Raw genomic sequence first — 14,393 nt, 5'->3', positions numbered from 1 at the left:
ACAAAAAAAATCAAGTTAAACTTGTTTACTTAATCTGTAAATTAGATTTTCAAAATAATAAACTAATAAATATACAATTTTTAAATATAGTAAACACTTTAAAGTAAAGTAAATCGGCTCATGTTTAGTTTTACATAGATGTCATATATATTTTTTAATATTTTTTTTAATGCGTTATATTTAGGGCTAATATGTTTCTAGACAACTTATAACTCTAAGTAAAACTATTACTCTACTTTTTTTCACAAATTAAAAAATACTATTCTACTAAATGCTAATTTCACATAGGAAAATACTGCTCACTTTTAATTTGTGAAAAAAAGTAGAGTAATAGTTTTAGTTAGAGTTATAAGTTGTCTAGAAACATAATAGCCCTAAATATAACGCATTAAAAAAATATTAAAACATATATATGACATCTATGTAAAACTAAACATGAGCCGATTTGCTTTAAAAAATACTATTCTACTAAATGCTAATTTCACATTGGAAAATACTGCTCACTTTTAAAGTCTTCATTCCAAAAAAATTTGAAATAGTCATTTAGTTTGTATAGATTTTCTGATTAAAGTTTAAAACTCAAAAGTTTGTTTTAAGATTATCATGAAAATTTTCATTTATTATTTTTTGTTTCCACATTAATGCTACTCAGCTACTCACGTAGATTAGTCAATTAATTCAGGCTAGGTTAAACTATAAAAAATCCTAGTTTGTAGTCGACAGTCAAACGTTGATTATATTTTTGCTAGATATTTTGTAACCAAGTATATTATTTAATAACTTAGGCAGAAAATTCAATACCTTATGTAAAGTTAAAGATATTAGTGACAATTAGTTTTAACAACTTTAAGCAATAAATATAAATAAAGTTTTTAAATACCTTAAGCTACAAAAATCTTAACAGCTTACGAAAAAAAACTAGCTTTTACTGCTTAGAATCCAAATTATAATATTTAAAGTTAGGGCCATATAAAGAGTTAATTTTTTTTACAAAAGTTTTTCAGAGACTTCTAAGTGAAGGAATTTAGTATAAACTAAAAGTTTTTGTTTTATAAAATATAAAACATTATTAACTTTTTTAGACATAGCCAGTTAAAAAAAAAGATATGTAAATTTACGGATAGCAACTTTTTCATTATCAATATTTTCATAAATTTCGAAACTGTCTAATCTAAATAAAAAATATTCTAGGTTTTCATTCTAAACACTGCTAACTTTTAGAAGTTACTTAAAAAAAAGTGTTTCACCAATTAAAAAAATCAAAACTTAAAATTTTGGAAGTAGTTGCTTTAAGTTTAAGGAAAAAAAAAAGATTAAGTAGTGTTCTTTTATACTTTTAGTTTGTTCCTTCAATTTAGACCTAAGTAACGCTTAAAATTAGTACACTAATAAATTAAAATGTTTTTAAATTAGAAAAATGGTAAAAAGAAGCAACTAACTATCTAAGATAAAAATATGCAAACTAAGATCAATTTGTAAAACAGTCCCTAGTTCCTTTATGATCTTAAATCATATTATTTGAGCATAAAAGTTGTTGTTGACTGTCCAACATACCAAATTTATTAGTTAAAAATATGCTAAAATAATAAAGCATATATAGGTTCGTTAGATATAATAACAGATAAATTAACTTTGTGAAAAAATAATTTGGAAATCATGCTCAAACATTACTGAGAAACTATAAATATTGGATAAAACTAAAATACTTTTTTTGTTCAAATACTTTGTTCAGCTTTTTCTTTTATTTTTTATATTTTTCATCAAAAATTTAGGTATAAAAAAAAAATTAATTTTCAAACTGTAGATAGAAGAACCCGAGAATAAAAAGTTAAATGATTCAACTTCTCTATCTAGTGATCACAAACTTTTTGCAGAAATTACTCAAACAGGTCTGTCTTACAACACCTATTCAACTTTGAATTTTTTTTATAATATAAAGGTTTTCCTTAACACTTAAAAAAAAAAAAATAAGACTTTAAGCTGTCTTTTAAAAGTTTTTCAGATGGATAAAAAATTAACGGAAAAGTAAAATCAGCAAAAAAATTAACTTGAACTTTAAAAACCAAAATTAAGCTAAATACCTTATAGTAATTTTTATTTTTAGGTATTTGTACGGAACATGGGAAGAATTATGCTTTGTATGCCATTTCAGTAACTAGAAAATCCTCAGATTCATGTAAAAAATGGGACACCTTTAGACGATATCGAGAATTTAATGATCTTCACCTGTCACTAAGAGAAAATGTTTTTTACTTTTATTTTAGATTGCTAGATAAATTTTTTATTAGTTTTGTTATTATTTATCCATGTTATTTTAATTTTAATAAGAACTGCTGATAAAAAAAAAACTCATTAGGTAATCTACGATATTAAGAATCATTTTTGACTTAATAACTGCATTCTTTTTTGTTAAACTGTTTTCATACCACATGAATGCAGTTTTAGTAACAACGTTATTGTTTTTTTAATTACCGTTAATTATACTTATGGTCTCTGTTTTTAATTTTAATTTCAAACCCCAGAATATCTAGTGTAAATTTCATAAACTTACATGTTTGCGAGCCGCATTTTTACCCTTAATGAGCCGCATATGGCCCGCAGGCTGTAGTTACCGATCCCTGGTAAAGATAGTACAAAGTTGATATATAGATATATAGTGTTTATAAAATGTTAAGAAAATTATTCGGCCAAAATCCTCAACACTTATTCCTGAAGTTTTACGTACTTAACACAAATGTTAGTTTTGTTTGTAAACCGTTAATTTTTGAGTACACCACATTGATCATCGGACCACAAGCTTTCCTCAATTCCATTAAAAAAAACAATATACCTGATCATACCTGCAAACAGTAGCATTATGGTAATAAATGAAAGCTCGTATTTCAAGGTTAAACGTTTGTAGGTCGACTGTCAAAGTTTCTTTGATTGTGACCAAATAACGAATTTCAATAAAAACGAAACCCGTTCCACTAATCTTAACATAATTATGGTAACGAACTTTAAATAAAAAAATCTTTGAAAAAAATCAACAGCCATTTTAAATATTACATTAGGTATAAACATTCTTAAAGCAGGACCAGTATACTGTGACTAATGTTTTAATCAATTGACTAATTAATATACCAAGGAACAGTAGCCTATAAAACCGACGAACCGAAAATGCTTAAAAAAGCCGTTGAGCAGAAAATGCAAAGTGTTGGGCCGGTTTATTGAGGAATTAGTGTTTCTTGTTACTTATTGGTTTTGAAGGTCTCACTAAAAAACCAAACATTTTGAAATTTAAAATTCCAGTAGGTTAAAAAAATAAAAATTATATAAAGTTAAACGTGCGAGACACTTTTTGCTGACTCCTGAAATTGATTATTTTAAGTTTTTGTTAATAGATTATTATGAAAAAAAAAAAAAAAATTTTAAGTAGAAGATCTTTATTGATAGATAATAGTATCTTTTATTATACAAATTAAAGGTTTTTGTAAATATTATTCAAGTAATTATTTTAAATGATGATAAAAAGTACCAAAAAATTAATATTTAAAAATTTTACTTCAGTTTATGAAAATTTAAAAGCTTTCAAAAGCTCTTGTTTTTCGAAGTAAAATTAAATAAAAAATGTAATATTTTAATCAGGGTTTTAATATGGACGGCTTAGTCTTCCCCAAAAAAACACTTTTTAAAATGCTGAAAGTGGAGTTTTTAGAAAAGAGAAAGGAAGACCTAAACATTTATTTAGATAGTTTATTAAAGATGCTCAACTCAAACGAAAACGTCAGCTCAAAAGTATACGAAGTTGTCACCACATTCCTAAACGAAAAAGCATATCAAAAAACAAACAGAAATTTTGCTACCAAGGTTATCTATTTTCGTAGTTTTATTTAAATTTTGTTCTCAGAAAAAAGTATTTTCCAAAAATATTAGTAGGTGGTCATAATAATTTTTACAGTTTTTTTTTTAAATACAACTAAGCTTAAATGTTAAATACAAGTTGGTGAGAGAAGCACAGTGTATTAAACTAAACTTAACGAGTTTTACTAGCCAATACTTAACTATAATCCTACAAACTCTATGTTTAAAAAAACTTTTATATTTAAAAAATATTGTTATAAAGGTGGTCCTAATTAGTTTATTCATGAAGGATCCCCTTTTATTAGATATTTTTTTCTTTGTTTCAATTAGTTTGAATATTTATTTTTTGTTTCTAAAAGCGGTAACAATAAAAGTAACTGTTTTTAAGCTTGTAAAATTTGCTGAACTTGTTGTAAAAGTTGCTGAGTATTTAAAGCTATTTCAAAAGCGAAACGAGACAACAGTGTATAAGTACTGCTATTATCTAATTTTTCAAAATTACTTGGGAGTATAATGACGATAAAAATAAGTTAATTTTAAAAAATGTAATGGCTTTCTTGATCAAATCATGTTTGTGGTATAATTTTGAGTAAAAAAATATTTTTTTTTTAACTTTCCCTGGAAAACGAATTAATTTAAAAACAAAAAAAAATCTAATTTAGCTGTACTTTCAACTTTTGTTCATAAAATACGCTAGCTAAATATAAGTCTTCCATACTAAAAACAACTTTCTATAGTATTGCTTTAAAATTTTAAGCACTATAAAAACCTTTTATAAGTTTTGTGTCGAACTCTTAAAAATAATATGTAAACATAATTTCTTCTAAAAAGTTTAAAAGCAAAAATTAGATATGTTCAAAACTATTTTTATTATATGTTTCTATCATTTTAGAATCTTTGGTACACCATTTTAAAAACGGAAAATGCAAAAACACTTCTTAGTAATGTCTAGTTAGATTAATTTATCAAGCAAGTCTGGTAGAAGAATTTTCTTAAAAAGTATCATGTACAAATGTAAATTTTTAACATAAGTAATAAACATCTTATACATATATACCTTATGCACTACTGAAAAATCAATAAGTAATAATTATGTTTAAAGAGGGAAGTTTATTGATAAACAAGGCGGACTGTTGTTTTTTAAATATATTATAAATAACAGTTGCACTATCTAAGTTTACTCGCTTGTTTTAATGTGCCGATATATTATTGATTAATCCCGGATAAAACAAAATAAGTCAGAAAAGTTATTCTCACTTTTTATAACTCTTATTTTAAATTATTTGGAATAAAAATTCTCTAACTCTTGTTATGATTCTGTTTTAGATGAAGACTTTTTGATGATTTTGTACATAAAACAATTTATTAGTGTAAGACTTTGAGATTTCTAAAGGTTATACTTAAATATGATTTTACAAGGTAAACATTTTTTTATATGTGTTCTTAAAAACATAACTACAGTTCATCAACTTTAAGTAAATAATTGTTATATTATTTTTGTCATTTTAAAGTATATTAATAAGTAAATTTATTATAATGTATGTTATTTTTACTGCATTAACTTTCATACATACAATAAAAAAAAGGAGATAAAAATGAATTGTATAAACGATTACTGTAAATACATTACAAAAAGCTTAGGTTATCTTACACAAGTAGCATGGTTGCAAATCTTTAGCCAATGGGACTATTTTTTTCATCATAAATTTTTTAGTTACAATAAAGCTTTAGCAACGCCGTCAAGCCCCGTAAACAAATATTTTTAAAATTTATTTTACTTGTTATCCAAAACAAAAGTTTTTTGTAAATGTATGTAAGTATTTTCATATGAAGAACTTCTTGATATGATCATTGAAAATTTAGTTCAAGATAAAAATAAAATTACGCCACAAGCTCTTAACTGTTTTCTAACTCTACTTATGAACTTTTGCTAGTTTTTGAGATCTGGCAAGTTTTTCTATTTAGATAAAGTATTAAACTTTTAAAAGCTATACTAAGGCATACAAATAGCTGAAAAAAAAATTACTAAAATATTTTTATATGCAAATTAAGAAATATTTACCTTACAAGATGGACAATATAGTGAAACAATCCATGAAAAATGTGTCAACTTTCATCAATCAAGCCCCTGATAATTTTATGGACGGTATAATAAAAGCAAGTGACAAGGTACATGACCACCTGAAAGAGACCTGGCAAGATATGTTACCTGGTAATCAGGCGAATAGTGGCCATGAAGATGATGTTGTTGCTGCTGTCAACTTGAATAAAATTGAAGTTAGAGTTGTAAATATTTTATAAGTCAATCTTACTACAAACCATTTCAATAAGGCATCAAGATAGTTTTGTTTTCATTAAAATAAATTTTATATTTCTAGCACTTTACTTATGATAAATACTTGGTAAACTGAGCAACTATCAATGTTATTTTTTAATAAAATGACAAATATTTAAGGGCAGAGGGAATTAGCATACTTTTTTAGTCTTACGTTTTACATAAAACTAAGGTACTAGTTACTGTTAACCGTTTGTTAAAATTTTATTAATTTTTGAGACATAAGGGTATTAAATTTAGAGAGATCTATAGGTTCTTAATGTGAGGCGCTAATTTTAAAAAGGTGAGAACACACTACTTCATTATAAATTTATCTTTACCTACAGTTTTTGAGCAATCGTTTTAGTTAAAGAAATTTTTGAGTTTAAATTAACTAAATATTTTTTTTTAAAATTACGAACAACTTATAGGGAAACGGTAAGTATATTTTTTTGAAATACAAACAAAAAAATACTTTTTAAAAATTATGATCATAAAGTTTTATAAAATAACACTTTTATCTTATAAAAAATCTACAAATTGTTTATGACATTAAAAAGAACATTTCCTGATAATTTTAAGCAAGTTTCTTCAAAAACATAGGAGGAGATAGATTTTTAGTAGTTTCTATTTTTTCAAGGTCTTAGTTTTCTCCTCACATAATGAACCTGTTTTACTCTCCGACTTTAACTGGCTTTATCTCAAAAGTTTCTTTGAATATTAAAAAGTTGTAAAAAGCAACTTATAGATTTGAAAAAAATCTACAAACTAAGGGTAAAGAGGGGTTGTAAAATTTTTTACAAAAGTTAACATAGTCTCTTACTTAAAATTTTAGAAGATATACTATAAGATACTTTTTATTGAAAAAAAAAACTAAATTATTTTTTCAGAGATAACTAGATTTTTAAAATAATCTGATACAACCGTATGGAATAAAAAAACTTTCTTCGCTAATTTTCTCTGAGTTTTAAAAGAATTCAGTAGAAATATATCTTCTCCTTTTCTTTTAAAAAGATTTACTTTAAATATTTAGGAAATTTTCTTTTTGATAATACAAACAAGTGATAGGAAGCAGATACTAAAAAAAAAGTTTTAACAAAAAAAATTTTAACAAAAAAAGTTTTAATAAAAATTAAAAAATCAGTTTTATACAAGTAGTACAAAATATATTAAAAGTTAGACTGAAATTTTTTTTTAATAAATGCTCAAATCTGAAGGAAAATAATGATTTTTAGTGAAATAGTCTAATTTCTTCTTCTTAGTTTGTACCTCCCATAAAGAATCTATTGGACTCTCTAACTTAGATCAACAAAAGTTTCTTTTAACTTTTAAAACTAGTAAAAAAACAACTAGTAGCTAAGTTTGTTTTGAATAAAGTAAGACTAAAATTCATTCCCCTATGCCTTTAATTTTACTTCATTTGTATTTATAAAGCGTATGAGACTGTTAATTTATTAAAAAATACTATAGTTATCTATGTTCAAGACGAGTCTATATATTGATTAATATGGTTAAGAAAAAACAAAGTATATGCATTTATATTTTTTAATGGTATATTAAAAGTTATTTTATTTATTAGATATTTGCAAAAAACTAATTTTGTAAGTTGATGATTCAAACTCGTAAGATATTACAACCAAAAAATGACAACAGTAAATATTCTTTCTTGTACAGTAATAGTTAATTAAAAGTAAAATTTACATGAAAAAGAAAGCTTCAAAAAGAATGAAATTAAACTCCCATTAGATAAACAGCTTATTAAAAGCAATAAAATTTAAATAAAGTTTAAAAATTTATTATAACGTGAAACAGAAATATATTATCAATAAACAAACGAGTAATAAAAATAGGGAAACAATGTGTGGCTAGGTGTTGGTATATTGCTGTTAGATGAAGTATTTGATCTGAAAGAAAGAAACCAGTGGTTAAGAAGACATATATTAAATGCAATACAACAGTTTGTAAGAACTTTGTTTGGTGATAGAATGAACAAAAAAATTGATGAACTTATTCAACAAGCCTTATCTGCACCAGCTGTGCGTTTATAATATATTTGTGTTGTTTTATTTTATGTAAGTTTATAATATTTAAAATATTTCCATGTATACGTGATTTAAATGTAAAAACTGAATACTTAAATATTTAGATAGTTTTTAAAATTTTAAACTAACAACTTAACAAACTCAAAATAAAATTTTTGAATTATAAGATTCTCAAATTATAGATTGCTGGCTACATAGGGAATTTTAGGAATTCAATGTGGCCAGGTGGAATCCTGGCAGATACTAAACCAGAGAGAGACCGCCACACTATAATGAGAACTCGAGTCCTTGCTAAAACAAAACTGATGGGTTGCGTGCCAGGTAGTTTGAAATACGTACTTATTGGTCCTAAATGTATTAAGAAACCTGATAAAAAAAAACATTCACTAGTACAAAATAATTTTGTGATACATAAAATGTGTGTTTATTTTTATGAAACTACATATGTAATTACTTTTTTAATTGATTTTTAGTTATCGCCTCCCATAAGGAACCTATTGTTGCCTTCGACTTTGACCGGCTATATCTCAAAAACTATTTTGAATTTTTCAAATCTGTAAAAAGCATCTTGCAGCTTAGTAAAAACTATATAAAATAAGATCAAAAACCAAAAAAGGGTGTTTACCCCCCATATGCCCTTATAAATGTTAGTAATATGCTTTGTATTTTTATTAGTTTTGATTGGCAACAATAAAAAAAATCTGAGTGAAAATTCTGAGTAAACATTTCTGAGTTATCCTAAGTTTTTGAAACTCTAAGAAAAATTGAAAAACAAAACAAGTTTAAAAAAAAAAAAACTGGCTATAAAATATCAGAATATTGAAATCAAAAACAGAGAAATGTTATTCAAGATCTGGAAAAAACGCTGAAATAAAATTTTCAAAAACCTTGAAAGTATGCTGAGTTTTTTTATAAAAAAAAACAAACTGGCTTGAGTTTTTTATTATTTCAAACTAATCGGAGTTAATCTTAATTATACTAATAATTATATCTTAGTCATCCTGAGATTAAAAAAAAACTGTGTGAGTTATCCTAGGTGTGTAAAACTCTGCTTGAGTGACATCAAACTAGCCTGGGTCATCTTAAGTTTAAGAAAAAAATTAAACATCTTTAGTCAATTTGTATTTTATATAAAAGTTCAACTAGGCTTAATGTATGGCAACCCTGAATCATGCTAAACCATAGAACTGGATATTAACAGAGTTGCCACTTTTTAGAGCAAAAATCTAAGTTGAAAGTAAACAAAATCTATCTTGAAATTCATCCATCAACCTTAGTCATTCTGAGTTTTTGAAAAAAAAAAAATGTTAGAAGACACATTTAAAAACATGAAAATATACAGTTAATAATGGTTGAGTTCTTTATTTTTTATTAAATTGTCATAATTATATAGGTAGAAATAACATATAACTAAAAAGATAAGTTTTCAAAATAAAAAATTGGTAAATTACACTAGCTGAAAATTTATTAAAAAACCATACCTAACTAGCCTGAGATTTACAAAAGAACTTCAGAAAGCCTGAGCCAGCCTAAATTTTCAAAAACTTTTTGAAAGCCACAGTGTGTGGCAATTCTGTATTAGTTTAAACCTATAATTTTTTAACTTTTATATGTACTATTCAAAATATTTATTATCCAAAACATACAACCATTTGGCTTATTTGAAACTTAAAATTGTTACTTAAAATTTATTTAATACTATTAGTAAGAATCTATTCAAAGAGTTAATATACTTAAATAATTTTTTTTTTAATTAATTTTTTTTGTTCAATATAAATTCTTAAATTTTCTCGTAAATATAACTCTTAGCTTTCAAACATAATTATCAGTAAAATTACTTTTAGTACTATATAGAAATAATTATTTAGTTCAAAAAAAGTACTATAATAGTGATTTAAATTTTTCTTTAAACTTCTGTACTCCCAACAGGATTGTTTACAAAAATAATGATGTTCTAGATTCCATACTTAAGATAAACATATGAGTGCAATGACCATAAATAAAAACTCAAATTGAATCGACTTAACTTCAATATTGAACTATGTCGTTTGAAATAAATAAATATATATAATAAAAAAATTTGAACTTTTTTTGTACCCAATAATTTTCGTACACCCCTATATGATTATCGTGTACCCTAAAACTTTTGTGTACCCCAAAAAAATTTCACCAGTTAACAAAGAATTGCTCTTCAAAGTGCACCAGTTTACACTTTGAAGACCACTGCCATAGAGAACCGCTACAAGTTTAAGTAAATTAAATGTTATAAAAGAAACTTTTTTTTAAAATGATAATCATTAATTGTCGTCAACGTAAAAGATCTTTGCTATAAAAATCTGAACAATTTTTAAAAGATATTCTTAAAGTCATTTTAGGTTACAACATCAAAAGCTAGATGTTAATTTTTAGCAATTCCATTTTTAAGAAGATTTAATTTGTTCTAATTTGCTCATTTTAGAAATAATTTATATATTTATTAACAGACGAACTAAAGACTATAGTCGGAAATGAGACATGCAAACGAGCAATGTTGAGGTTATTTGAGATGATGCAGATTTCAAGTGTGAATACTAGACTCATTTTTGTGTTGTTAGAAGGCGCCCTACACCGCTTGTTCCCATGCAATAAGTTAGTTTTATTGAAGTAGAGTTGTTATAAACCAATAAAATAACCTTTCGTATTCATACATATATCTAAATAAAAAAAAAGTCCATAACCAAAACCCGAATGTATCTTCAAGTCACAAACTAGTTGATCTTTTAATAACCTATGGCGGCTACAAATTTCATATGTCTGTTTAAAATATGTAGTAGTCTTCCTCTTGAGTTCTTCAATCTTCACCCAAAAACGTTTTGTATTTGTGAAAATCGTTCAAAAAGCAAATTTGTATTTTCAAAGTTTAATTTGAAAAAACTCTATTACTAACTTAAGTATTAATGAAAAGCAATCGATTATTTAAGGTTTTTATATCTAATGAAATCAAATGGAAAAAAAAAAAAGAAAAATTCAAAATAACTAATAAAAATGCAATAAAATCAATAAAAAAGGTAATAAAAACAGTACAGTTTACATCTAAAAATTTTATGATTGATTATAAATAAAAGTTTGTAAAAAATCCTTTTAAAAATTTACACATTAAAAAATCGAACAGTGTAACTTATATTAGCATCATTTATAATTGAATATAAATTAAAAATTTATCTAAAAGGCAATGTTTAAAAATAAAATTTTAAACGAAAATAACAAACAGAGGTATTTACTTTTAAGTAGATTCTTTAGAAAAAATGTCTCAAATAGTAACACATTTTGGTCTGGCAGACACATTTTGTTGTTGATGAATTGTTTCAAAATTATAGTTAAACTTATTTTTTTAGTTATTTAAACAATATTTTAATAAACTTAAATTAAAAAATTACATAATATGTTACAAATTGTTAAGAGATTTAAAACATTTATTTATATATGTAGTTGAATAATTATACATATTTGATAGCTTCAATATAAAGAATGTTTTTAATAAATGTATCTCTAAGTTTTAGGAGATTTTATATCTCAAAATTTCATAACTGGCTTTTAAGATATTGAAATTAGCCATTTTACAAATAAAAAAGATCCTGATTTCTTGAATTCGCACTTCCTGTTGAGCTCGCACTTTTGGGTTTTGTTTGCGAACACAAGAGGAACTCTACTGTACTTAATTTTATGATTAGTTATTAGAAACAAAATATTAAAAATAACTAATTTCTGGGTCAAACTGAAGTATAAAATGTCTTAAAGTTATATTAAATATAAACAGTTATAGTTCTAGGTTAAAAAAAAATATGTTAATTAAGTAAAATTTACTGTAAACTTTACTTTTTAGAACATAATTTTGATAGTTAATGTTGTAGTTTAGAAACATACATTTAAGTCTAAAAAAAGTTTTTAAATTATAATAATATTTTTACTTTCTTTTGTTACATAATTTATATTGATAATTTTTTAGAACAAGTTTAAACTTGGTGGTTTTTTATCATGCTCTTTAATATTGTACTTAATGAATTATTCGACAATGATAATTGTTAATGTACAACATTTTAGTTTTGAAGAATTGAAAAAGAAGTTTCATGATCCTGTTTACCAAAGTAAATTAGGAAAGAAAATTAGTTGAGAATAACAAATAATATAAGTAAACTATTATATTCAAAATTGTGATCAGTTATAACACCTTAAAGAAGCTTATTGATGTTATTGAATACTCAAGGAAAGAAAGTCAAAAGAAAACTTTTTCTTAGGTTTTTGATTTTGCCACATACAAGCCAATCTTGTAATAATTCTTATCTTCCAAAATTGCTTTGTGAAAACTAAAAATAGGATGATACTTTGATATTTAAAAACTAAATACTTTTTTAAAGCTTATACTTGTTGAAAACGTTTTTGTTTAAATGCTTGATATTTGATGTGCTGAAAAAAAAAAAAAAATTATCGTAAAATATGAGCACAATTAAGTGCCAAATAAAAATCATTTTTATTTTACAGTTTCTTTGTAAGTTTAGTAATACTTTCATAGTTAAAATATTTCCTTATGTCCTCTTATTTAAAAAAGACTGCACAAGACTAATTTGATTTGTTGTTTTAAAAATTATTGTTGACGCATTTTATAAAATACTAAATGCAAAAAAATATCATAGTTATAGTCTTGAGAACTTAATAAAGTAGCAGTTTTATTTTTATCATTATATCGATTAAAATTATTCAGTTTTCCTAAATATTTTGTTTTGTTTAGAAGTTTATAATAAAGTGATATTTTCAATTTTTCTAAAAAATAGATAGTTTTAATAAGTGATCTGTATAATTTAAAATACAAGAAAGTTGTAAAAATTTAAAGAAAAATTAAGTAATAATTAAGGTTATCTAAAGTTATTTATGAAAATTTACCTAAGTATTAAAAAAACGTCATTTGCAGTTTATTTTGCATAAAAAGTTTATTAATATTTTTCTATTGTATATATTTATTATATTTTTTATACATGTCGTCAGATTTATGTTTTTATTTTAAGCCATACTTTTTGAAGAATAGTTTTAATATTGCTTTTTAAAAAATGTAGTATGAAATGCAATAAAACATTCTAGTTGCTAAATCTAATTACACTGTTTTTTTCTTATCATATTAGAGCATGTCATGAAATATTCAAATACTTGTCGAAATAAACATCTATCTTGGTAATTGTATTTGTGTTTAGAATAATTGTGTTAAACTAATAAAATATTACATAGTGTTAATGTAGTGTACTTAATTGAAAAATTTAAAATGTTTATATTAAGATAAGTATAAAGCCTGTAATGGCGTCAAATAAATTTGAATGTTAAATCTAAACAAGATCTGGTTCCGGCCAGATCCTAGCTGAAATTTAGCCGGATACGGATCCAGTTTATTGGGAATACTTAGTTTTCCTCCATCAGCTTCTTTCAGTCTTATACTTAGATTAATGTGTTTTTGCTTACAAATCTTTTTTATAGAAACTTTTACTGCTCTTTAGCGCCTCTTAAATTTTTAACAAATCAATTAAGGTTGATGTTTTCGACAGATTCAGAATTAGTTATTTATAAGCACTTATTTAAAAAAGAATGCATATAAGAAACCGATTATGTTTCAAAGATTTATGTTAATAAAAAAGAACGTATGGTATTAAGAATACTATTAAAATTTAAAACTGTACAATTTTGTAAAAATCTTTTTATTACTAATTTGATAAAAAACAAAACTAAAAGATAGACTTTAAATTTAATTATATTATTTTAAAATTGAATTTGGCCAGAAAATCTATGTTTTGAAAAGACTAGAATAGTTAAAGGAAATGTCAAGTACTACGTGGTTTACAATAAAAATGATCAAATTATGTTGTTACAGCTGAAGAATGGCAACTTGTTAGCCACATTATTGAAATGCTTGAACCTTTTTGAATAATAAAGCAGCAATTTAGTAGAAATAACACATTGTTGCAAAGTGTATTTCCGCATGCAGGAGTGCTGATTTATTTTAATTTTAAAGCGAATAGTCAACTAGGTCAAAGTGGTTCTCTTAGCAGATAATGTAAAAGAAGCTTTCGAAAGAAGGATTTATACTACAAATAACGGTATACTATCAAAATCCACCCGCGTTCAAAATAAATCCGATTTTTTTTTCATTATTTAATAATTTATTTTATATATAT

The 14,393-nt window shown here is 24.4% G+C and overlaps 1 protein-coding gene across 2 annotated transcripts in view; it reads left to right on the top strand.

Moving 5' to 3' along the window:
* The window catches only part of LOC145830219 (sorting nexin-13-like), a 31,203-nt gene extending 18,418 nt beyond the window's left edge, over positions 1–12,785 (top strand). For both annotated transcript variants that reach the window (XM_082938151.1, XM_082938150.1), the window contains exons 17-24: positions 1,805–1,889; positions 2,105–2,244; positions 3,628–3,849; positions 5,914–6,120; positions 8,008–8,193; positions 8,382–8,520; positions 10,683–10,827; positions 12,280–12,785. In XM_082938151.1, coding sequence (XP_082794277.1) covers positions 1,805–1,889; positions 2,105–2,244; positions 3,628–3,849; positions 5,914–6,120; positions 8,008–8,193; positions 8,382–8,520; positions 10,683–10,827; positions 12,280–12,349 — 1,194 coding nt within the window. In that variant the 3' untranslated portion in view covers positions 12,350–12,785. The remainder of the gene's footprint in view (positions 1–1,804; positions 1,890–2,104; positions 2,245–3,627; positions 3,850–5,913; positions 6,121–8,007; positions 8,194–8,381; positions 8,521–10,682; positions 10,828–12,279) is intronic.
* Positions 12,786–14,393: the final 1,608 nt, after the last annotated feature.

This window comes from Thalia democratica, chromosome 2, assembly GCF_965202585.1.
Source record: "Thalia democratica chromosome 2, ktThaDemo2.hap1.1, whole genome shotgun sequence".
NCBI classification, from domain to species: Eukaryota; Metazoa; Chordata; class Thaliacea; order Salpida; family Salpidae; genus Thalia; species Thalia democratica.
The sequence above is the reverse complement of the archived record's forward strand: the minus strand, read 5'-3'. Positions and strand labels throughout refer to the sequence as shown.